Source organism: Drosophila persimilis, unplaced genomic scaffold (assembly GCF_003286085.1).
Source record: "Drosophila persimilis strain 14011-0111.01,24,50 unplaced genomic scaffold, DperRS2 tig00000002-arrow-pilon, whole genome shotgun sequence".
Taxonomy (NCBI): domain Eukaryota; kingdom Metazoa; phylum Arthropoda; class Insecta; order Diptera; family Drosophilidae; genus Drosophila; species Drosophila persimilis.
The window spans coordinates 10,138,843-10,161,535 of record NW_020825289.1 but is presented as its reverse complement, the minus strand read 5'-3'; the positions used below and the strand labels follow the sequence as shown (position 1 = coordinate 10,161,535).

The 22,693-nt window shown below is 48.2% G+C and overlaps 1 protein-coding gene across 2 annotated transcripts in view; it reads right to left on the bottom strand.

Moving 5' to 3' along the window:
* Positions 1–22,693, bottom strand: part of LOC6591129 (potassium channel subfamily T member 1) — a 56,565-nt gene that overhangs the window by 2,849 nt on the left and 31,023 nt on the right. Inside the window, exons 4-27 of one of the 2 annotated variants that reach the window (XM_026986906.1) lie at positions 15,562–15,641; positions 14,964–15,063; positions 14,691–14,889; positions 14,559–14,633; positions 14,414–14,497; positions 14,242–14,336; positions 13,997–14,180; positions 12,539–12,802; positions 12,273–12,451; positions 11,996–12,136; positions 11,065–11,214; positions 10,709–10,962; positions 7,226–7,537; positions 7,010–7,160; positions 5,933–6,472; positions 5,218–5,323; positions 4,936–5,151; positions 4,714–4,877; positions 4,537–4,648; positions 4,279–4,464; positions 3,999–4,205; positions 1,386–1,577; positions 785–990; positions 368–713 (exon numbers count right to left, since the gene is read on the bottom strand). In XM_026986906.1, the coding sequence (XP_026842707.1) occupies positions 368–713; positions 785–990; positions 1,386–1,577; positions 3,999–4,205; positions 4,279–4,464; positions 4,537–4,648; positions 4,714–4,877; positions 4,936–5,151; positions 5,218–5,323; positions 5,933–6,472; positions 7,010–7,160; positions 7,226–7,537; positions 10,709–10,962; positions 11,065–11,214; positions 11,996–12,136; positions 12,273–12,451; positions 12,539–12,802; positions 13,997–14,180; positions 14,242–14,336; positions 14,414–14,497; positions 14,559–14,633; positions 14,691–14,889; positions 14,964–15,063; positions 15,562–15,641 (4,543 nt within the window). The remainder of the gene's footprint in view (positions 1–367; positions 714–784; positions 991–1,385; positions 1,578–3,998; positions 4,206–4,278; positions 4,465–4,536; positions 4,649–4,713; positions 4,878–4,935; positions 5,152–5,217; positions 5,324–5,932; positions 6,473–7,009; positions 7,161–7,225; positions 7,538–10,708; positions 10,963–11,064; positions 11,215–11,995; positions 12,137–12,272; positions 12,452–12,538; positions 12,803–13,996; positions 14,181–14,241; positions 14,337–14,413; positions 14,498–14,558; positions 14,634–14,690; positions 14,890–14,963; positions 15,064–15,561; positions 15,642–22,693) is intronic. The other variant, XM_026986908.1, reaches the window with a different exon arrangement.

Sequence of the window (22,693 nt, the reverse complement as noted above, 5' to 3'; positions counted from 1 at the left end):
ATTGTTTTGACAGCAATATAAAATACATTATGTATCTATGTATCTAATGTGTGGGTTAAATTTGTAGATACAACTGTGCGTTTAACTGCTTTGAATGAACCCAAAGCCATAAATAGATAAACAAAATAAGCAAGAAACTCTCTTGAAGATGATTTACAGGCAGATATGCTTAGACCTTGGAGACCGTAGAGTTAGCTCTTGGTGTATCTTAACGGAAATCGAACAAACCAACGAGAGGAAGGTGAGTTAAATCAACAAACATAGAGAAAAAGAGAGGGGGGGAGAGCGAGGAAGAGGTGTGTGGGGGTGGGGCGGTGGTGTACGTGTGGGTATAGGTGTGGGTGTGGAAGAAGGAATAATAGCCAACCCGCAATGAGTTACTCCGTCCACGCTGATTGCCAACCACCGTCGGACTGTCGGGTAGAGAAAGAGAATTCGATTTAATTTGCTGCATCGGTGGGGTACAGCGCTGCGAGGATGATCCATACCCGGCCAAAGTCTGAACGCTCTGCATTTGCATTGGGTTCAAACCGGCGATGCCGGAGCCGCGACGCGACCCAGCCCCGACGGCGGTGTTGGACATGTTTTGCATCTGGGGCCCACAAGTGGCGCCCAGGTTGATGTTCGAGCAGAACGAGATGTTCGACTTGCGACGCGAATTGTGGCGCTCGAAGGTCTTTTGGGCCGAGAACGGCGACGGCCGCACCAAGTAGCTGTGGAATGAAATGTGAAATGTGGTAGAGAAAAGTGATGGTGGTCCTGCTGCAGGGATGATTGGACTCACATGAGATCGCCCTCCTCCAGCTTGAGATCACAGCTCGGGTTGATTATCACATAGGACAAGTGGTTCCGCTTCTCGCTCACGTCATCGTAGTCGTTGGTGGGCAGGTTCAAGGACTCCATGCGACTCCTCACCAGGTTGGCGATCTCCGCGCGCTCGATCTGCTGTGCATGATTGTCCTTGGCCTCGTCGGCCAGATTGATGGAGTACTAAAAGAGGAAGCCATCGTTTACTCAATAGTGGAGAGGAGTTCTCTGTATGTTCGATAATGTATATTAAAGTTCTGGTTGATCCTGTGTGAGTGTTGTTGCTGAGATGATCGATGATGATTGGTTGACCAGTGGCCATCAGCGGTAGTTGTTTTAGTTGTTGTGAGGCATGCTAGTAGAACAAAACTTCATGCTGCAAAAGCGATAGGACGAGTCAAGACGACCTACCTTAGCCACCTTAACCTAAACCTCAACCAGTAAACGGTAAACGGTAAACGATAAACGGTAACCCACTTGGCCCACACAGAAACAAGATTTGAGTCGAGTCGGGTCGGGTCGGGTCGCGTCGAGTAGAGGTGGGAATGGAAAGTGCTCTCGAATCGAATACTACTTACAGATGATCCCTTACGCTCCGAGCAACCGCCCAGACAGTTGACCGACCTCTGGCGCTGCTGCGGCTGCGACGGGGCCCGAAAGCTGGGGCTGCTGGCCCCACCTGTTGCCGAGGACGGCGGCCGGTAGGTGACCCCGCGCAGCATTTCCGTGGAGTCCTTGGTGGAGTCGGGCGTGCCAGTCTCCTCGTCGTACTGGGGCATGGCATAGATTTTTTTGGTGTATGCAAATTTTTCGATGAGGTTCGGTTAAACACAAAATGATTTACATATTTAATTGGTTTTTAATTGAAATGGCAAATTGCTCTCACTGCTCTCTGTGTGCTCGTTTTCATTTATGTATGTATGTATACTCGCAGTATGTGTGTGCGAGAGAGGTGTATGGTGGTGGTGTTTTGTTGGTTCTGTTCGTGTTCGTGTTGGTGTTGGCCACAGCAAAAAAGTTAACATTTATGTAATACGAGTATAAACATGCTGTGGAACAGAACATCTTTTCCAAGCGATGTACGTAAGCACATTTAAATTATTAAAAACAAAACCTAACGAAATTAATTGACGCGATTTATTGATTTAAGAAGCCGAAACAAAAAAAGTTTCTCAACCAAAAAGAAGAAAACACTAAGCAAAAAAGTGCGGGGCAAGCGCTAAGCGGATGCTTTACGAAGAATAAATTTCCGCTGTGGGAAATACTTTTCTTATACTTTTCAGGGTTCTCTAATCTGATGAAATTTCTAATTATTTTTCTTTATTTTTGCCAATTATACCATTGATTCTTTCCTTTCTTCTCCTCTGCCAACACGTATTGGTTTTTAAATCAAGCAGACATTTTTAATGAGCTCCATGTCAAACCGGCGACAAAACTAGGAACAATTGGTAGAATTTTCCATGCTTCAAAATGAGTTTGAGGAAAGGATAGTGGGCAAGTGGGAAAGTGGGCTGGCAAGGCCTGACAGAACAAGAAAATGCAATCAGCTAATTAAAAGCGGCATGCAAACAACACAAGCCCGAACAAACTGAAGCGGAAACGGAAACAGTACCAGAAACGGAAACAGAAACAGGAACAGAACAGAAAACCAAATTAAAGTCGGAAAAACCAAACATGCAGCAGCCAACAGGTCACGCAGGACCCTATAGAGAAACATATAGAAACATAGAGAGCTACTACGGCTACCACAGTCCCGGAGGGGCGTATTTACTGCTAGTTCTACATACACGTACACACACACACACACACACGTGGATACACAATTGGTGGCCGGTCGGCTAATGGGGCAAGCATACGGATTCGGGTATGAGATTGTATGAAGTGTAGCTGGTATTTTCGGTATTTACGGTATTTCTTTGGATTTTTTTATCGTATCATATTTTTGGGGGATATGGGGGCGGGGCGGACTCACTGCGTGCGTGTGCGTCAGGTCCAATACAAACGCAATTAATTTTTGTTCAATTTGTTTCGGTTTTCTTTTTGAACTGTTCAACGGGTCGTATGTGTAATTTGTAAGTAATTTGATTGACCTGATCGGGAATGCTCACACAACTCTTTCATATGGTAATTGGGATCCGTTCAGTGTTTCAGCCGAATGAAAAATGATTTTACTGCAGCAAATTAAGCCAAAAAGGAAAAGGTCGAGGGAGGAATGGGCGGGGATCTGGCAGTAAAAATAAAAAAATTGAAATCGGTTAAGGGACGGGAACGGGAGGCAGAATCGAAACTGAAACCAGAATCAGCACGCTATGCATTATTTATACGAGAGTATATGTACAAGTACATATGTACTTAATGTATATATGTATAATTCGATTTGATTTTTGATGGGGGAGTTTAATTTGAGTGGGAAAACTCCGCTAGTGGCATCGAGCATTAGGAGGTATATATTGTATATTTGATAAATCTAAACATCTCCCATTTACTCAAATAGGAGGAAAAGACTGTATATACTTGGATATATATATGTATATATTTATAAGGAGAGAGAGAGAGAGAGCGAGAGCGAGAGCGAGAAAGACTTTACATGTTTTTTATGCACTTAACGAAACTGGAGGTAATGCACAACTTTTTAGGATGAATAGACAGACTTCAGACCCAAATGCAGTTGAGTAGTATTGAAAATATCAAGGCGTAAGCGTGTGATTGAGAAATCAAAAGTACAAACGAAAGACCAACTCGGGGATTGTGAAACGAAAACTAAAACAGAAATTACGATCAGGCGTTAACTGGGAAACGGGAGAACTCAATTCAGTAATAGGCAAATCAAGTTTAAAATTGTTCGATTCGATTCGATTCGATTATTTTCTTGAATTTAATTTCGATTTGTTCTGGTGTGTGTACCTAATCGCAACTCGAAATACGAATATGTGAGCAAGAGACAGAATAAGAGATAGAGTTAGATACAGAGAAAGAGAGAGATATAGAGAGAGAGAGAGATAGATAGACAGGCTATGTGTGTGAGTTTGTGTGAGTGAGCGTGTTAGTAGGGTTAGAAAGTGATGGGGCGGGGCTGTCTCTGGAGCGGCGTGCCCCGAAAGCCCCAGAAGACCGAGGGAAGAGGAGGAGGTGGAGATTGGAAGCTTGAAGCCCGAATCTTGAGTTGCTGTTTGCCTTTGCTTTGGACTCACCGATGGACGCAAGCGCACACAATGCCTGCCGAAGGCCGAGAAGGGTCCCCATCTATCGACCGGCGAGTTACTCACATGTGACGTGTCCGCATTCGAGGTGTCCTGGGTGCGGTAGATGCCAATCGGTATCTCGCAGGTGGTCGAGCACAGCTTCTGGTAGAGCCGGCCGTAGGTGCGTATCCACATGTCCTCCTTGGTGATGCGCATCTGTCGGGCATAGGCACTCGATTCCATTATCTACCCCATTGGAGGCGGTCAGCGGCTGTCCGCTGGTACTTACCGAGGTCAGGAAACCGCTGCCCGGGGCCTGGTCAATCCCCAGCAGGAGGCGCACAAACGTAATCACATAATCCTTCACGAATGCCTGGTACAGCAGCGTGTCCAGCATGGAGGCGCTAAACACGGCCCCCGCCGCAAACGGCAGGCGGAACATGTACGAGATGTGCGATCCACGCTCCTTTTCGCGCTGCAAAGAAGTGAGCGGCAAATTAACCAACTGACATCTGCCGGGGGCAGGCGGGGCCAACTCGTTACGGACCTTTTCCATTTTGCTCAGGTGCAGGGCGTACTTGTCGTGGGCCCGGAACTGCATAAACCGCATGTTTGAGCTCTGCGACAGCTCAGTGATGCTCTTGATGCTGGGAAAGAATCTGTAAGGGAATGAAAGGATCGATTCCGGTTCCGAAACTACTGGCTACTACTGTACTGCACTCACTTGAACATGTTCTGCACAGCTACTATGGTGTTGCAGTCGGAGAGGGAATCCTCCTCGGCCGAGTTCGACAGCTCCTTGTTGACCACTACCACGCTCTCGGCCAGCGTGATGCCCGCACGCAGGAGATCGTCGAGGCAGTCGATTGATCCCAGCATCCAGTACACCTGTCCCCAAAATGAAAGATTTAGCTCGGTGAAGTGGCGTGGCATAAGAAATACCCACGAGGGGAAAGTAGGAGAGGGCGTCCAGGAAGGCCACGTCCGGACGTCGCTCCAGCAGCAGGATAATGGGATTGAGTGAGGTCTTCGAGCGAAAGTGAGCTCTCAGCGGAATGATGAAGTTGTATATACCGCTAGAGGCATAGTCGGCGGCCAGAATGATCGTCTTGTTCTGCCACTGGTACTCCTTGGCATTCCTATAGCTGCAGTGCTCGCATACCTGTAGAGAATTACCGTGTTTTCAGTGGAACGGAGCCCCGTCAGTCACGTCAGTCCCGAGTCTCACCTGAGCCAGCTGCAGACAACAGAGAGGCTTCTTCTCTTTGAGCAGGAAACAGAGCGTGGGGCTGACACCGATGAAGGGCGACACGGGCGGGAACCCCTTGACAATGCTGAAATAGCAGCGAGAGGTGGCGTTATATGGGGGATGCTCCTTCCGGAAATCGGCGGGCTGGAGAGCAGGTGATGAGTTGTGGCGGGGATGTGGTTAAGCTAAGTGCTGGGATTCGAGCAGTGACATTGACTAAGAGAGAACGCAGGCCGGGGAGCGTGTTGGGAGGTGAGATCGGGTTCAAACTACGAGGTAAACGAGGTGAAAGCATTCACTACCAACGAACGAATTAACAAATGGAAAACTGCACGTGTGTTCTCCTCCCCCTGTCCATGTCCATGTCCCACCCGAGAGCGACTCCAAGGATGACTCCCTCCTAGAACGACAAGTCCACGGCAAACGAATGCAACTGAAGCCAACAGCAAGCAAACTCAAGGCAAAGCAGAAGCTGCAACATCAACACACACAGATACAAACGAGTCTCGCAGGGGTATCGGGTAGGCACGGCTTTTCCACGTTAAACGGGGGCGTCATTAAAAGATGTCCTGCGGCAGGCAAACAAAACACTCCACAAGCAACAGAAACGGCAACGGCAACAGTAAGGAACAACAACGATAAGAACTCTTCAACAAATGGCGTCCGTAGAATGGTTCTCTGCCCCCAGACTTACCCTGAGTAGTCGGAGGCCCACACCGGACGCGCCTGGCGACGCGTCTCAACGGTACTGCTCGATGTAAATGCTGCTGCCGCCACTGCTGCGGCTGCTGCTGCTGCTGATGATGCTGCTGTTGTCGTAGTCCTGGTGGTGGAGGATGTGGTGGAGCAGCTGCAGGAGCAGCACCGTTGCAGCTGCCTCCTTCGAGCCGCCAGCATGGCCAGAGTCCCTCCACCCAGGCCCAGACCCTGTCTGGGGCCCAGGTCATTGCGACACTCGCTGTCGCAGCTGTAACTCTTCTTCATGGCGCGCCTGCGTAGCTCCGTAGTGGAGTACTCCTCGAGAGGGAGTCCTAGACTGCCCAGGGGCGGCGACTGGTGCATGACAGGAGCAGCAGCAGCAGCAACAGCAGTAGAAGCAGTGACGGCAGAAGCTGCAGTAGCGGTGGCGGTGGCGGTGGCATTGCAAAAGCTGCAACTGCGCTGATACGAATCCTCCGAGGAGCTCATGATGAGCGAATAGGTGCGCGATTGGGGAAAGTGCCCGCCCAAGCAGCTGAGGCGAATTATCGTTTTTCTTTTAGTTCGGTGTACATATATGTATGTGTTGGGGGAGGAATTACGGGGGGACGGGGTGGGGAGTAGGGAGTCTAGTGCTTAAGTACAACATATAAAATTAACATTCATTGGATATTCACACTCCCGAATGATCGATAATGAGTCAGTCTCCCATTTGATATAGTTTCAGGTACTATAAATATCTATGTTGGAAGCAGTACCGATCACATTATTTTCAATTGGAACTGTCCAATAATAATAGATAGATTGATAGATTTCTTCCTCCTATTCGATCATTCTGAATTGCAAATCTCTTTCTAGCACGAGCTATGTACACGGGGATTCAAGTTTTTGGGGATGGGGGTTATTCTTTTCGTTTCGTAATAATTAGTTTGCTAAAAAGTACAGTTAGTGATACATACACGAGGTACAGTCTATGTAGATAGAGACACTACACAGGGAGAGGGAAACGGTGCCTCCGATAGTCGGAAAGTGGGGGAACGGGCAGATGGATCCTGGTGGGTGGAATACTCACGCTATCTTCTCAGAGGGCGAGCGCCAGGGCATCTCATCGTCGATCTCGTCGTCGCTCTCGTCTCCCTCCTCGCCATCGTCGTTGCCGGCAATGGTGAACGATGAGGAGGTGAACATATCGGGCACGGGCAGGATCGAGGGACGTCTGCTTCCTGCTCAGATATCAGATATACCAGATATCAGATGTATACGGCTATCCGCTTGTTATCCAACTTACCCCTCCGCTGGTTAAGCACGTCCGGACTGAGCAGATTGGGATTGTTGCCGAAGGGCACATCCAGATGGTTCCCCGTGGACAACGTGGCTGGTGTGATGCTCAGCGACGTGCCCAGACTGTGGCCGCTGCCCACTCCGTGGCCAACACCGCCAGAGCCCCCGGGCATTCCCGAAGATCCGCCCATCGTCATGGGCGGTGGTGGCAGCGTCGTTGTGGTTATTGTGGTTGTGGTGGCCGCCGTCTGGGTCACCGTCGTGTCCTTGAGGTTCTGCCTGGAGTCCGATATTATCACAGCCGTCGGATTATCGCAGGCTGAGGACGGGGAACGAATGCCGTTAGTCCGGTTTACCTTGCGATAAACTCAATTCGGATATCGATTGAAATCGAACCAAATCGAATCGAATCTACTTGGGCGCTTGCTATACAAAACGAATGTCCACTAATTTCAGCTGAGCGAAGAAAATGTGACAGAGAAAGAGGGGCTGGTGAGGGTGGGGGTGTGGATGTGGGCGCGGGCGTGGGCGGGCAGTTCTACAAGACAAACCTGAGGGAAAACAACTCATTAAAAGTCCACGACAGATACAGCGACAGACTGCACTGTCCGGAAACTTTCGGCAAAGTGTTTCAGTTTAGTTAGCGTGCACTTCTGGCAAAATGTTGACTCTCTCCTTTCCGGACACTTAATTACAGGGTACCGAGCTATGGTCGGGGGTATGGGTGTGGGTGTGGGTGGTGGTGGTGGTGATGGGGCACGCTAGTTTAATTCGAGTGAACAACAAGCTCAACTACTTCTATATGACGTAATTTACAGGAATCGCCGCGTGAGGTGCGAATATCATTAACAGAAACTTCAAGAAACCGAATACTCATGCACATATTCGCACACATACACATACACGAACACCAATACGAACAGAAAGACAAATAAGGAAATGCAAAGACAGGCAGATGAAGAAGAGAGCGAAGGAGAACAAGTACAAGGCTAACAGGCAAAAAACAGCGAAACCAGAAAATGAAGCATACATCAAAAATAGTTTTGGCTAGAAAGAAGATGTGGCAAGGCGTGGCTAGGTGTGGCATTTAAGTGTGAAAGCCAGTAGAATACAGAGATAGGGAGACAGAGTGTATGTGTGTGTGTGTGTGTGTGAGCCTTGACTGCAGCGGAAATGTTTTTTGACGTGGGTTAACACTTTGCAACAAATTTGACACTTTTCTGGAAATATACTTAGATTCCTGCCACCAGGGACCGCATAAAGTACAAGAAAACCTTTTTCTGTAGATGGTACAAGAATGTATTTTATATGATAATGCTACTCAGGAGTAGATCGGACAGACAGGCACTTTCATAGCTGCTAAAATGATGGATTAAAAAATACAGCCTCTTAAGCTGATGATACCTTAACGATAAAGGTATCCAAAATACCAGTCTAATCGATAAGGCGGACCGGATCTAGTTGATTCTTCTACCCAATCGGACAAAACTTCTCTCTCTCTCTTGTCCGTCAATTACTTGGGGCAGCACTCCACCAATTCCTGTGGCACTCGCATCTGTATCCAAGAATAACTTCTCTATCGGTACCGGATAAGCCTGGATGGGCGCTAAACACAGGATAGATAACTTTTAACTATGGAAAAGCCCTTCCTTCTTTCTCTGTCCATTTGAAGCATTGATTTTTTCTTCTCAGTTCATGTAGGCAAGCCAATCCAGTGAGAAATCTACGATAATAGGTGCACAGTCCAAAAAAACTTCTAAGCTCTTGTAAGTTTTGTGGAGGAGGCCAGTTTTGAACTGCCGCTAGTGTGGACTCCTTCTCTAGCTACTTGATGACCCTTCCAAGAACTTGTTGCATAGTGTTAGGGTTATGGGCGCGGAGGAGGTTCAGGCTCCCAAATAGACCCAGGAAGAGAGAAGGACAGTAAGAGGGGAACAGACACAGTTAGCTGGATGAGGGTTATAAGAGGAAGTGAGGGATAAAGAGCGTGAGATCAAAAACGAGTTAAAAGACAAAGACCAAAGAAGTATTTTTGTGTTGCTTCATTTTTCTGTTTGGGGGATTTGTTGGGTGAGGGTTTTTTGTTGTTTGGATTGGATCTGGTGTCACACTCACGCACAAATAGTGATGCAAACTCTCCACTGTCTGGAGTTTGCATTTGCGGATGCGTTTGCGGATGCGGATACGTTTGCGGATACGGATGCGGATACGGTTGCAAGTGGGTCGTGCCGGTGGCGCCGCTGCCACTCTCGTAGCTGGGACTATGGGGCACACGAACACAAACAGACGGCACTGGTGCAATGGAGGCGCCTGCCCCTGCCCCTGCTGCTGCATACGGGGCAGATCCAGCGTTTATTGTTGCTGTTGTAGTAGATGCTGATAATAATGTTGATGATGTGAAAGTAGTGCTTATTGTTGCTGTTGTTGTTGCTTGTACTGTTGTTGCTGTTGTTGTAGTCGATGATGTAGTTCTGGTTATTGTTTTATTGGCTACATTCACACATAACATTAGACGATTAAACGAGTTTACGTGGGCGTGTATAGGTAATGTGTGTGTGTGGCTGTACGGTGGGAGCTCTGCCAGCGGACACATTCACCCCGAGTGTCCGCCCCAGAGAGCTCTCACTGCACACTAACGAGGGCAAAAGGATTGCTTGGGAGTGTGTTTTCTTTCCATGAGTGTGTGTGTGTGTGTGTGTGTGTCTGGGATAGTGTGAGTGTGTGTGGGGGGTGGGGGGACGGGGGAGAAGGGGTTATGGACATAAGCTAACCTAGAGTGTGGCAATCCCAAGTGAGTTAAGGTTATGAAAATGCCCATAACTATTGCTATTGTCATTAAACAGGAGCTAAGTTCCTTCTAAAGGAAAACTGTGGACGCTCCTTTGAGCATCCCTAGTCGGTTTTTGCTCGGCTCCCGAGGACAGACAGCTACAAAACATAACAAAGCGGGTGAGCCTCCTTCGGAGGGTTAATAAAGGCGTAAGTTAAACGGAACACAAACAAATCGATTAAAGTGGAAAGTTTTACAAAAACAAAGTTCGGGCAAGGCGAATATCATTAATAACTGTAATTCGAGACAGACACGCTCACAAAACTGACATTGAAAGCGGTTTTTGTTTCATTCAGACAAAACCAAACCAAACCAAACGAAACGAAATGAAAAACTTGTGGGAATACCAGAAAGGAAAACTTTGAACTCAGCCTCAACTCAAATATCAAGATACAAGGGGAAAAAGAGAAACAGAAACAGAGACAGAGAGAGAGAAAGAGAGAGAGACAGAGCAAGGAAATTGTTGCTAAAAAATGGAAAGCTTAAAAATACATATTTATTTATGCATGTATCGAATGCTTATTCGGGACATAAAGGTTCATTCATTCGCTGTAAGTAGTTTATGGGGTTATCACTGGACTAACCCATCCTCACACACACACACAGCACACACACACCGACACACACAAGTACACACACACATCCAAAGGCTCTACCCACCAGTTGCAGCTGTTGGATGATGAGAAGAGGCGGAGGATGGTGCCCCTCCAGCCCCATCCTTGGCGGCTGTGGAGGGGTCCGATGTTTGATTTTGATTAACGACGAACGCCGAGTTCTCCTCCTTGGTGATGCTCATATAATAGCACGTGTCATCCTTTTTCATAATGTGCCTGGGCCCCGGATTCAGGAGTATTGTGTCCTCGTAGAACTCAGGCAGCTCGGCCGGCCGCACCCCCACCAAGGCCACGCCATATCTGAGGAGGAGAGTGGGTGAGAATACGGGTTTTTTTTGTTGGCAGTTTAACATAAATTTCATATTTGAATGGTAGGACTGGACGCCGGACCCCAAAACTTACTTGCGATGCGAGTGGAAGCTGGCGTAGGTGAAGCTCTTGCCCTCATACTCCCCGAAGAATCGACTGTCGCCGAGGACAATGTGATAGATCTCGTTTCCTGAACACTTGCCGTACAGCCGGTGCCACTCCTCCGGAGACTGCTGCCCCTCCCTGCCAAAGAAGAAGCACAATGAAATGAGATGGTGTTGTCTTTGAGGCGGAACACGGCTCATGTTAAATGCATGAGTCAGGGCTCATTTGGCAGGTTTGCCCAACCTCCAATTAGCATGTGCCACCTGCCGTAACGAGTGTCGGGTGTTTGGTTTTAACTTGGCTTTGCAAGCCTCGACCGCAGCACGCGAAAACTAAAAGCCGCGTTTAATTGACGGTTACCACATGTGCCCCCATGCCCCCAAAGGCTCTCTCCCTCTGTCTGCGTTGCCTCCTGAAAGGGAACTCTGTGCACGACACAAATGGCATTCAATTAAAATTCTCAATTTTAATTGAATTTCGATGTCATGTACAGAATACACTCTCAGAATACAGAATACACCCACCGCTTTTAGCGGCACTACTTACATGGGATTGCATTTAAGTGTAGAAGATGCCCCGAATATCATTCAAAGTACTACTCTCTCCCCAGTCACCTGGGCAATGGTATACAAATCTATACAAAGCCGTAATTCCCTTATCCAGCTAACCGCCGTCGGAGCCGAATTAGCCGCCCACCAACGAGAAATGAGAGGAACGAAAAAAGTCTGAATGGGCAGTCAAGCGGCCTGCTCAGCTCAGCTCAGCTCAGCCCAGCCAACCGATACCGAATATCTATGGAGCCCTGACGCATCCAGGCGAGCAGATGACGCACGTCAGATAGACGACTTTGCATGTGTGTTAACTGGTTAACAGTTGACCTGGCCCAGAGGGGGCCCTGAATGGGAAATGCCATACGTACTGTCCGCGCGAGGTGTGCAGCAGGAGGGTGACCAGGGTGCTGGCGCCCGGACAGGTGCAGTTATTGGCCAGCAGCGCATACTTGAACTCGTCCTCGCAGACCACATGCTCGGCGAACTTCACATGCAGCTTGTGCTCCGGCCTGGCGATGTTGAAATTGGATTTCCGCAGGATATACGAACGGTTGGATTTGGTTCCGATGGGATTTGTTTGGCGTGTGCAAATAGTAGAAATTGAATTATTTCACGCACGACTGATATACCAGTCTTCGTACCCACCTAAAAATCTGCACATACTGCGGCACATTCGGCGCAAAGTCCTTCACCGCCCAGGAGCGTAGGATGGTGTGCTCGTCCGCGGCCGTTTTGTCCGCATAGTTCCTGGCCGCAAGGATGAAGCACGCCTCCGCCTCGTTCATGCGAGCCCGGGCTAGGTCGCCGTCCTTCAGACAAGAGCCCTGCCAGAAGAGAGAAAGAAAAGGGCGCAGGTCATTTGAATTGCAGAGAGCTGGGGAATGGGATCGGGAGCAGGAACGAAGCCGCACCTGAATATAGATCACACGCTGCGCCCAAATCGGCACCTGTAATATCATCCGCATCGTCGTGTCCAGCTCCATGGGACTGAGCAGCACCACGTAGAAGTCCTGCAGCAGGGGGTGGGCGTAGAACTCGTTGAGGAAGTCCATGATGGTGTCCGCGTGTAGGGTGGTCGAGCACACGACCACATGCTTCTCGCTCTGGGCCCGGTGCGAGCTGTAGCTGCCGCCCAGCTTCTGGCGCTCCATCCAGGTGAAGGCCAACTGCTCGAACTGCAACGTGAGAGAGTGTTATCAGATTTAATCGGGATAAGTCAATTGTCCCGCATGGGAAATTTAATTGCATCCCTGTGCATTAGGTCCTTTGCCACACTTTGTCTAAATCGCCTGCAACTTTTTCTGTGTGCTGTGTTTTTATGGGGCCGCTAAAGGTCATAAATTCCGCAGCATATTGACATGCACTTGAAACTTTTAGTGCTGCTTGCCGCCCGCTCTCCCTCAAAAGTGCCCCAAAAGTGTGTCATGCCCTGGAACAGGGCATAGGGCATGTCGGAAAAAGTAGCTTTGATTGATGCTCCTGTTGTTTGCCGCTCGCCCAAATGGCTCACTGGTGGGTGGGTCGATACGCCATCTATATGATGCACACCCTTTTCTCGACAGATACCATCAGCTACAGATCTCTCTTTAGATTTGATGACATTTACTTTCTTTCCCATTTTATATTTTAGTCGTTCAAGTTTCTTTTCTCTTGTATCCACACGGTGTTTTTCCCAGCTCCAATTCGAATTTAACTTCCTTATCCTAGTTTCTGTCTCCAGTTCCCCGGACGACCATTATCGATTCGGTGATAGTTGAAAACACCAAGGCACCGTTTATGGGGTTGTATAAAATGCACATTCCGCTGTCGTATCCCGATCTGGTTTCCCTCACGGAATGCCCAGTTTCTTTGATTCCGCCTCCAACAAGGGTGTGTGCGCTTCGGCGTTTGGAGCTCTGCTCCCATTCTGGCGTTTATTGTTCTATGGAATCTACACTTCTACTCTTGTCCATGCCTGTTTTTGCTGATAAAACAATTGTTTGCAAATTGTTCAACATGGCAGTCAGTCCGTCAGTCCGTCAGTTGCTCCGTCCGGTAGGGGCGGGAGTCCATAGACAGCCAGACGGAAAAATGGTAAACAATTTCCACTGACAGCATCCATACTTATTAATATCGATTGATGACCAAAGTCTTCCCGCCTGCACACACAAATACAGACACGAGCATAAAAACAAATGATGGATGAGGATACGGTTCGTTCTGGCTTATGGAACATAAATATTTGATGTGCAGTTTGCTCGACCATAAGATATTAGCTTCTCAATGGAACTACTCGGCAATGGATCCCGCCTCATTCATTCGAATCCCATCGCATACAAAATTATCCCATTCCATTCCATCCAATGGCATCCCACATTCTGTAGACTCACCTGCGTGGGCAGCACAATGAGGGCGACACAAATCATGATGACCATGTACAGCTGGGAGGGCCAAATGTCCGGAACAAAGTCGCCGTAGCCCACTGTGGAGAAGGTCACAACCACATAGTACGTGCTCTGGAATAGGTTCAGGTGCCGATGGCCAGCCCGCTGGAAGTGCTGGATGCCGCAAACGCTGAAAAACAGTGGTTGTACGGTATGCCACAGAAGTACATATGCCACATTCCTGTCCTCACCTGGTAAACACCAAACACAGCAGCGTGGCCGACAGGATGGTCAGCTGCTGGGACAGAGCCGACTGAGACTTCTGCATGGCCCGATGAAGATCATTCTAGGAGGGGAATGTAGGGTTTTTTTTTGGGTATGCGTAAGTGGGAGATGGGGAAAACTGTATGGTTTGATACTCACAAACATGTTCTCCAGCGAGCGCTTGGCCAGCCAGCAGTTGAGGAAGATGGGAATGAAGAGATTCCGTAGTGGAGGATGAACGATCTGCAAAGGGGTTAATTCACTATGGATTGACCTTCACCTTCTCTCTGATGGATGGACCTACCGTTAGTGCAAAGGGTATTGTCGTTACTAATTCTAGTATAAAGTGAAATGAGAGTATCTGCTGCCAAATGTTGCCCTGCAAAGACAAGTGTGAGAACGCTTAGAGGGGAGCCCAGTGGGCGGGACTACTCACCTTATAGCCTAGATATGTGAGAACCAGGGATTGCGTTAGCGACACCATGGCTAGGAGCAGCTGCAGGACCCAGAGCACCGTGGGCCGGTTCACCCAGAGTATGGCATCCCAGTTGATGATCGGACTCTCTTGGAACTCCTCCTCCGTGAGTTTGGCCGAAATGATGAACTCTGTCTTATTGCCCACCTCGCAGCCATAGCTGTGGGGGAATGGGAAGGCCATCAATCAACAATGTACTCAAGGCCTAAGGCCTATTCAGTGCTCCGTACTCACCAAGTTATAAATGTTGGATTCTTATCCAATATCACACGTATTATGTACAGAACACACGACAGTAACTTAAGGAATAAATCGGCAATTCGTATGCGTAAGCCTTTTCGTGGGCAGGGCGTGCAAGAAGAAGCGGAGAAAGGTCGTAAAAATTTGGGTCAATTCAATGAATACAATGTGAATACGAATACGAATACGAATGTCGGCCGAAGAGGGTGGTTCAGCACCACCACCTTCCCCAATCGCAGTGCCTCCTCCTGTTTACCTGCTCAATTATTTCCTTTCCAAATCAATATTTACCCAAGATTATCGAATTCGCCTTTGTAATGTCATTCTTGTGGCTGTCTGTCTGGCTGTCTGTCTGTCTGCCTGTCTGTCTGTGTTCGTGGGTGAGTGTATCTATGAGTGGATGTCAGTGTGTGGTCAGGAGACGTTTTCCGTCTTCAATTTCCCATTCCCGAATCACTAATCAAATTCAACTACACGCTCCACCTTGTTGATTGTTTTAATCAACCCAAATATTTTAGTTAATTCAAAGATAATATGTGTGTACATGGAGTGGCCCCCAGAGATGTGTTGTGTGTACGGAGAGGGCACTTACTTGAACGCTGATTCTTAATGAAATAGAGTTGCAGTCTTTCTTTAAATGTGTTTTCATTCACGTAGTACTCCACACGAACTCTGCAAAGACGCAAAAGAGGAAAATGTTAACGATGAGATCTAAATTAAATTCGAACAAAGCCTTTGTAAGACTTTATAAGAACTATTACTTGGAGTTGCCTCCGTTTCCCTCTCTCCCCCCACATCAGGTACATACACTGCTCCTGCACTTGATAAAGGATGCGCTTACTTATCACATTAAGCGACGCAGCCGGCTGCACTACAGCCCCCTTCTGCGCCACAAAGGTACTTAGTGAAATAATGCAGCAGTAGACGGTGGCACGTGGCAGACGTGCACCCACGTGACTGTCTTATTCGCGTTCATGCCACTCAGGGGCCAAGGGCGTCTGTGAGTGGCTGCTCTTGCTCTGCTCCCAGTGGGGGATAACATCTGGTCTTCAATAAACGTCCGTTCTTGTCAAAGGCTTTCCCATCGATGCGTGTGTGCATGAGATCAAAGGAGCCTGGCGGCTCTTCTTCTCAATAAATGCTGTAGCTTTTAGGATCGACTACCACTCTCCTTCTATACTTGCTCCTCTTCATGTCTGTTGCAGCACATCCGCTGTCAGAGCGAGTATTTAGATGTTCTGACAACATGGCGTATGAGCAACAAGACGCCATGCAATCGTTTATTCGACAAAAGCCCAGAAGGATAGAAGGGAAGGGAAGGTAAGGGAATGGAGGAGATGGCCATAAGTCAAGTGCAGAAAATTTCCATGAACTTCGTAAGTTTTGCATCAAATGTCTCCAGCTGGCGGAGAGGCCACAAATGGTCTCCGGGGTGGAAGAGACAGCCAAAGGAAGCATTTGCGAAACATCCAAGCGGCTATCTTACACTGGTCACTTGACTGCACCAGACATTGTGTAAGGAGTGGCGAGGCGGCAGAGTTCGAGGCTTAAGTAATTAAAGGAGCATCTTAAAGCGCAGACCCCATCTGCCGGCACAAAGGCGGAGACAAGAGAACAATTTAATTAACTGCTTGGCACCTTTTGGGGCTCCGCCAGCCTTTGTTCTGTCCTGGCACATTTCGGGGATGTATTCCGGGAACTCAGGACTGCGGCTCAGCTTATTGCGATCTGTGAATATTCATTTCAAGGTTAACGCACGCAGAGACAGCCCCGGGAAAGAGTCTGTCGAGGAGACAGAGAAAATAGTTCAAGCTGCTCCCGTCAGCAATGGCACCTTGGGGGCCATTCAAAAGCTGAGGACGATGACTGCACCGAGAGCGTGGTGAAATTAACGAGCGCCACCCATACCACCCTCCCTCATGCACATCCACTCTCATAAACACACTCGCAAGTGACCAATCAGTTATGGCCAGGCCAGAACGCTCCTAGAGCGAATGCATACAATCAACTCTGACCTCCTAGAAAATCGCACAGTGGAATGAACATTGGGCTGACTCTTTTGCGGTTTGTTTCGGCGGGTTCATTCCTCCTTTCTGGCCATTGAACGCGGCACAATCTTTTGCCACATGGCCACAAGTTCGGGCCAAGCCCCGCCAGAGGGAAAGCGGTTTTGAGTAGTTTCCCCACCGCTTTAAGGATTTAGCACAGAACACAGAGCCCAGAACCCAGAGCAGAGAGCTCTGCCTGGTTCCAGATACTGGCTGACCTGCTGCTGCAATCAAAACTAAATAAATATTCATATGGAAAATGAATGCAAATATTTGCATCAAAAAATAATTCTGGAAGCGCATGCAACAGCAACAGCAGCGGCAACAGCGGGTGGCAAAATCCTGATGGGAATTCCCTTTTCAAATGGGAAATGGGAACCAAATCAATTTTTGAATGTCACAAAAACCCAAAGCGCAAACCCAAAAACATACGAGTCTGTAGTCCCGACTAGAATCGAAGGATTTATGGTTGGTATTAATAATTTAAGTTCATGTTTTAATATTAGATTGATATTGATGATATATACATATGGTATAGGTGCCTTTTCCGAGTCCTAAGCAAACTACGGGAAGGCGATAGGTATTCCAAATTTCTGTTAGTGTTTTGTTGCCTTTAAATTTGAGCTGTTTTTGGCCTGAGGCTGAGCCAAGCTAAAGACAAATTGAAAGTTAATGTGTTTTTGTTGTGCCATCATTCGATTATAGATATTGAGTTTAAAGCTGAAGTCTTTTAGCTATTACCAAAATGGGTAGCACAGCCCGGAGGGGTTCGGTTCTGCTAAGATTGTTTTACCTTTATTGATTTTTGATTTTGCCGCTTTTTGGGTGGAAATTTGATTTAACTTCGCTGGGGTCGGGGGCTCGAGTATCTGTGTTCGTGCGAGATTTCATTACATTCCCGCCTCGATGAAAGTTGGCTTGAAACGAAAGGAAACCGCTAAAGCCAGGCGAATCAAAGACCACAAAGGAGACCTGGCTGGACCTGGAAAATACCTGGCCCTGGCCCTGGCCCAGGCCCAGGCCCAGGTCCTGGCCCACCAAAGCCTTCAAAGGTTTTTTTGTTGTTCGGCTTGAGTTCTACACAATGGCATACGCAGGGGAACTCAGAGGCTCTTTGTCCATTCTATGCGTGGGGGAGGCGGCAACAAATTGCATTTCTGGGCAGGTCCGGAAAAGGGCCGAAAGAGTTTCAAGAAAACGTTTTCCCACCCGGCCCACGACTTTTTCTTCCTTTTTGTTCCGTGCAGGTTTATTGCTGCCTTAATGGATCTTATCTATTGTACGTACATATAGAACGTATCTCTGCTGGAGTATCCATTAAGTCTACCGTCCGACGGAAAGGCTGCATTGATTGCCTCTCGTAAAGAGTAAAGAGCCCTCAGGAGGACTTCCCCAAGGAGGACGTGAGCTGGCTTTAAACTGGAGTGCAAGGAGAATGCGTTCTGCAGAGGATGAGGGGATTTCCGGCACTAATTTCCTATTCCTATTTCAATTAGCATTGCATTCGGCCTGTTTCAGGTTTATTAATTATTTATTACGTCAGTTAGCATCGCAGTGCCTCTCCACGCAAGGGTACGCTTTTAGTTGGGACCTGATTCGATTATGATTCAACACCTTGGCGGGCCATCGAGATGCCTCGCTCCGCCTTTGACCTTCTAATGGCAGCCAGCTTGTGCAGGGCGCTCAAATCGAATTTCGAATTGAGTTAGGCCCCCGCTGCGAGTACTTGATTTCCTGCTTCTCAGCTTCTCTGCTTACCTGGGTATTCGATCGTAGGAGTCCCATGACGACAGACAGTTGTAGGACGAGTTGCGACTATTGGCCGCCATGTTGCATAATAGATGTTCCATTGGCTCAAAGGCGCAAAAGCACGTAGCACTTTAGGTAATTTCACACTCTGAGCGTCGCGTCGGATTGCATTACAGTTTGTGATCTCTATTCTCGATATGTGTGCGACCTGGTCTGGCCTGCTCTTAAAACTATTTCTGGGCGTCACAATGAGGCTGTTTTTTTGGGGTGGTCTGGGGTTCACACACAGAAGAGGCTTTAAGAGTTTGCCGCACTGTGGGCTGTGCTCCAACTTTAATCAGAATTCATTGCCCAGGCTCGGCAATTAATTTTGTTTTGTTTGAGCACGCAATTGAGGACAGAGCACAACACATTCGCACACCCGATGGCAGACACTCGCACACTTATTTATAGCTTGTTTAACATGATTTTTTTTGTTGGCCGAGTGGGTGCTGTTGTGCTGTGGTCATTCCTCTGTATGTTCCTTGGTCATTTAATAAATTTATTGCCCCAACGGTCATAGCCTTGAAAAGAAAGAGCACGGCACACTGGCACACCGGAAACCGGTAGCTGAGCCAGCCGTTAAAGCCCTCTTTTTACACCATTTATTGCCTGACATCGAATTATAGCTTTCCCCTTTTGTCTGCCATACACTTTTCAATTCTTTGCATTAATTAAAATTCATGAATCGGCTATTTACCATCGCGTCCTTCCCCTTTTGCTTATTGCTGTAATTGTAAGCCGGAATTCTGCTGTGCAAGCTCTTGATTGATTTTTTGTTGCTGTTTAATGGCATATTAAATTCATATTAAACAGAGATTTCTTCAGCCTCTGAGCACCCCGCTACTGGTTGGCTTTAAGTGGATCCATTTTTCATCGAGTGGCTCTTAAGGGTCTAGCAGATTTACGGCTTTCGACTCTCGCTGACAGACAGATAGACAGAAAGCCAAATCATTAGACGTGACCTGAGTAGACTCCTTAAGTGACACATTGATGAATGACAGCCACCAGGACATGAATTGTCACAGTCAAAGGACACTCCGCGGTTGTCCTTCCATGTTTTTGAGGAATTCGACACCAAACTTGATACCTCAGTCTTCTCTTGTCTTGTCCTGTTTTGTGTTGTCCTTCTCCTAGGAGTGTCTTGAATTTACATTTTCGAACTGTCCCCGAAGACAGCTGCGGCTGCTCTTTATGGCTTTTGGCTCTCTTGTCTCGCTTCTTGCCCTTAAGCCCGGGACTTCCAATTAGAAAACGTCGAAAGCTGTTCCCCCTTTGCCTGGCTCCTGTCTCCAGTCCATGAACTTTGAACTTTCTTTGCCACAACGACATTGCCAGCGACTGCTGCCCCATGGGTGCTGATTGATTCAGGTCTTCTGGCTTTTGTGCTCTTTACTGCAGTTTTCCGTGACCCTTCTTTACTGGCACGTATCCGTTCATTCATTCTGTCCCCCAAATGCAATTTGCATAGCAACGACTGGGCTCTGAATTATTTAGGCATTCCAAGTGATTAATCGAAGTGCTTTCTTTGGAAATCCCGTGCGTGTACCCGACTGTATCTGTCTGCTCCACATCAAGTATACGCCCTGTTTTGGCTTGATAAGTAGTTGCGCGTAGTCGTAATGCAAGTGTGATGTGGCACCCGAATCGTGTGCGTGGCAATTACAATAATTGGCTGGCCCCATAGCTCACACTTTTTATGGGCTTACAGTCGAGCCGCTGCCAGTCGGGGTCTCAGGGGGGTAAGTAACCCAAATTTTGACTTGTAGAACCGCCCCTTCCGAGCATCATCCATCACTGCTCGCGGAAGTGTTGCTAGTGTTCTTTTCTACGAGTTATTTTCAGTCTCATCTGAAGGTTAATTTTAAAACAAGCCCCCTCGCGGTGCTCTGCTCCACCCCGCCCACTCCGCTCCTCCTTCGCTCTGTCTGCTGCTCAGCTGTCTGTCTCACAGCTCATTAGGTTTATCGATTGGCACAAGCGGAACGACACTCAGTGCGGTTCAGCTCGGTATTCTGTGCCCCACTTGCCAGGACAACAGACAGACAGATGCCGAGACCAGAGACAGAGAAAAAGTTCTGGCTGTTCTCTGGCTGTCAGAATCGTGTGTCGCCTAAATGTATGCAAACATTTGCATTAACACTCAAGCACAGGAGCAGAGCTGGCAAAATCCGAATCCGAATTGGAATTGGAATCGGAATCGGTAGACGGACGAGTGGAAGAGCATTGAACTAGAGTACGGCTTGCGGCTCGAGGGGGCACTGTTCACTGGTGGCCAACGAATCAATTTTGAGTGCATTAAATTTAAATGTTTTCTCATGGCACTGCTTTTGTTTCATCGTCCAGACAGTTTGGCTTTGTTTCGCCGTTGAGGCCTGGCATTTGCATACTGGAAATATCTTTATTCATTTCGGGGAGCCTTGCGAATAGACACTGGTAAGCCGGTGACCTTTGCCTTTGCCTCTGCCTCTGCGTCTGCCTGGGCACCCGTTGCCGACGACGACCCCGGACGAAGGAAGTCGAAAGACGTCACAGTTCGTGAACTCTTTTAGAGACCCTACCCTTCGTTTCGTTTCGGTTTTATGATTTCTGCACAGAGTTTATGACCTGGCTTTATGTGCAGCATAATAAATTTGATGACTGAATCGTTTAAATTGAGTGAAGGTCGCTTTTTAATGGGCTGGCGTCTTGATTGCACACAAATCCCGCAAAAAAATATGCTGATATCCCTCTCGCCTCTAATGCCAGACCAGAAATGGCTTTGATGTCTTTCGAGCAGCTGCTCGCTGGAGCAGACGCTCAGCTCCACATCCACCCAAATGAGCACTACGAATAGTTTTGGCAGGCAGCGTGGGCATCCCAGCACATTGCCAATTCCCACGCTATCGAGCCATCCACGTTTTCCAAGTAGCCAACTTGGCACGGCGTTTGGCCAGACATTACAAAGGATTGGCATTGGATAGGATATGCGGGAGCGGCAGATGAACCTGCTCCACCAGTTCAGATGGACTTTCAGAATAATAATGAGCACTGTACACATCGCCTTCGAGGTACCAGCTGGTCGCATCGATTTCCTCGAGAATTCCCAAACTTGTTGATTAGTATTTATTTCTGGTGCCACTGGTGCTCCTGCGTTGCGTGTCCTTTCCCGTTTCAAGTGAAAGTTGGCACGCGTCCAACTCGGGAGAGCGCCAAACGGACACGCACAGAAAGAGAAGGGAGCGCGGTAGAGGGAAGGAAGTGCCGGAGACAACGGCACGCCTTGGCTGTCGGCCAAACGCGCAACAGTTTAAAAAGTAGGCGTCACCCCCGCAAGGGCACGACATGTCAAAACAGGGCAAAAAACAGCAGAGAAACGAGAAAGAAGTGGAGTGAATGTGGAAGTGGAAGTGAAAGTGAAAGAGGAGCAGACAGTGGCTCCGAGGCAAACTGTTGCTGTCGCATGCCCCTTTCGCTTAGCATACCTAATCGTGCGGAAGCAATCGATTGCCGTTAAATAGGAGGCAATTTGTCCGTAATGACGTCATTACATGCAACAAGCAAACGGGCACAGACACAGGCCCAGCCACAGCCACAGGCACAGGGCATTCCTTGGCCACAGTCATGGCCATAGAGGCAAAGGGTAATGTCCTCACCCGGTATGCGAACATAAATCACTTCTGTGCTCTAAACTTGGCCAAAAACCGCACGAGACCTTCCTCAGCCAGTGCCAGTTAATACACCAGAGAAGAACAATAGAGAACAGCACAGAACAGAGCGGGCCAATGGCAGAGCAGATGCAGAGCCGCCTTGAGTAGCCGAAAGCGTAGCAAATTTATCACTTGGCCAGCTTAATGGCTCTTGGCCCAAACAAAAGCGCATTACAAAGCGTTTAGCGTGCTTCTCCCT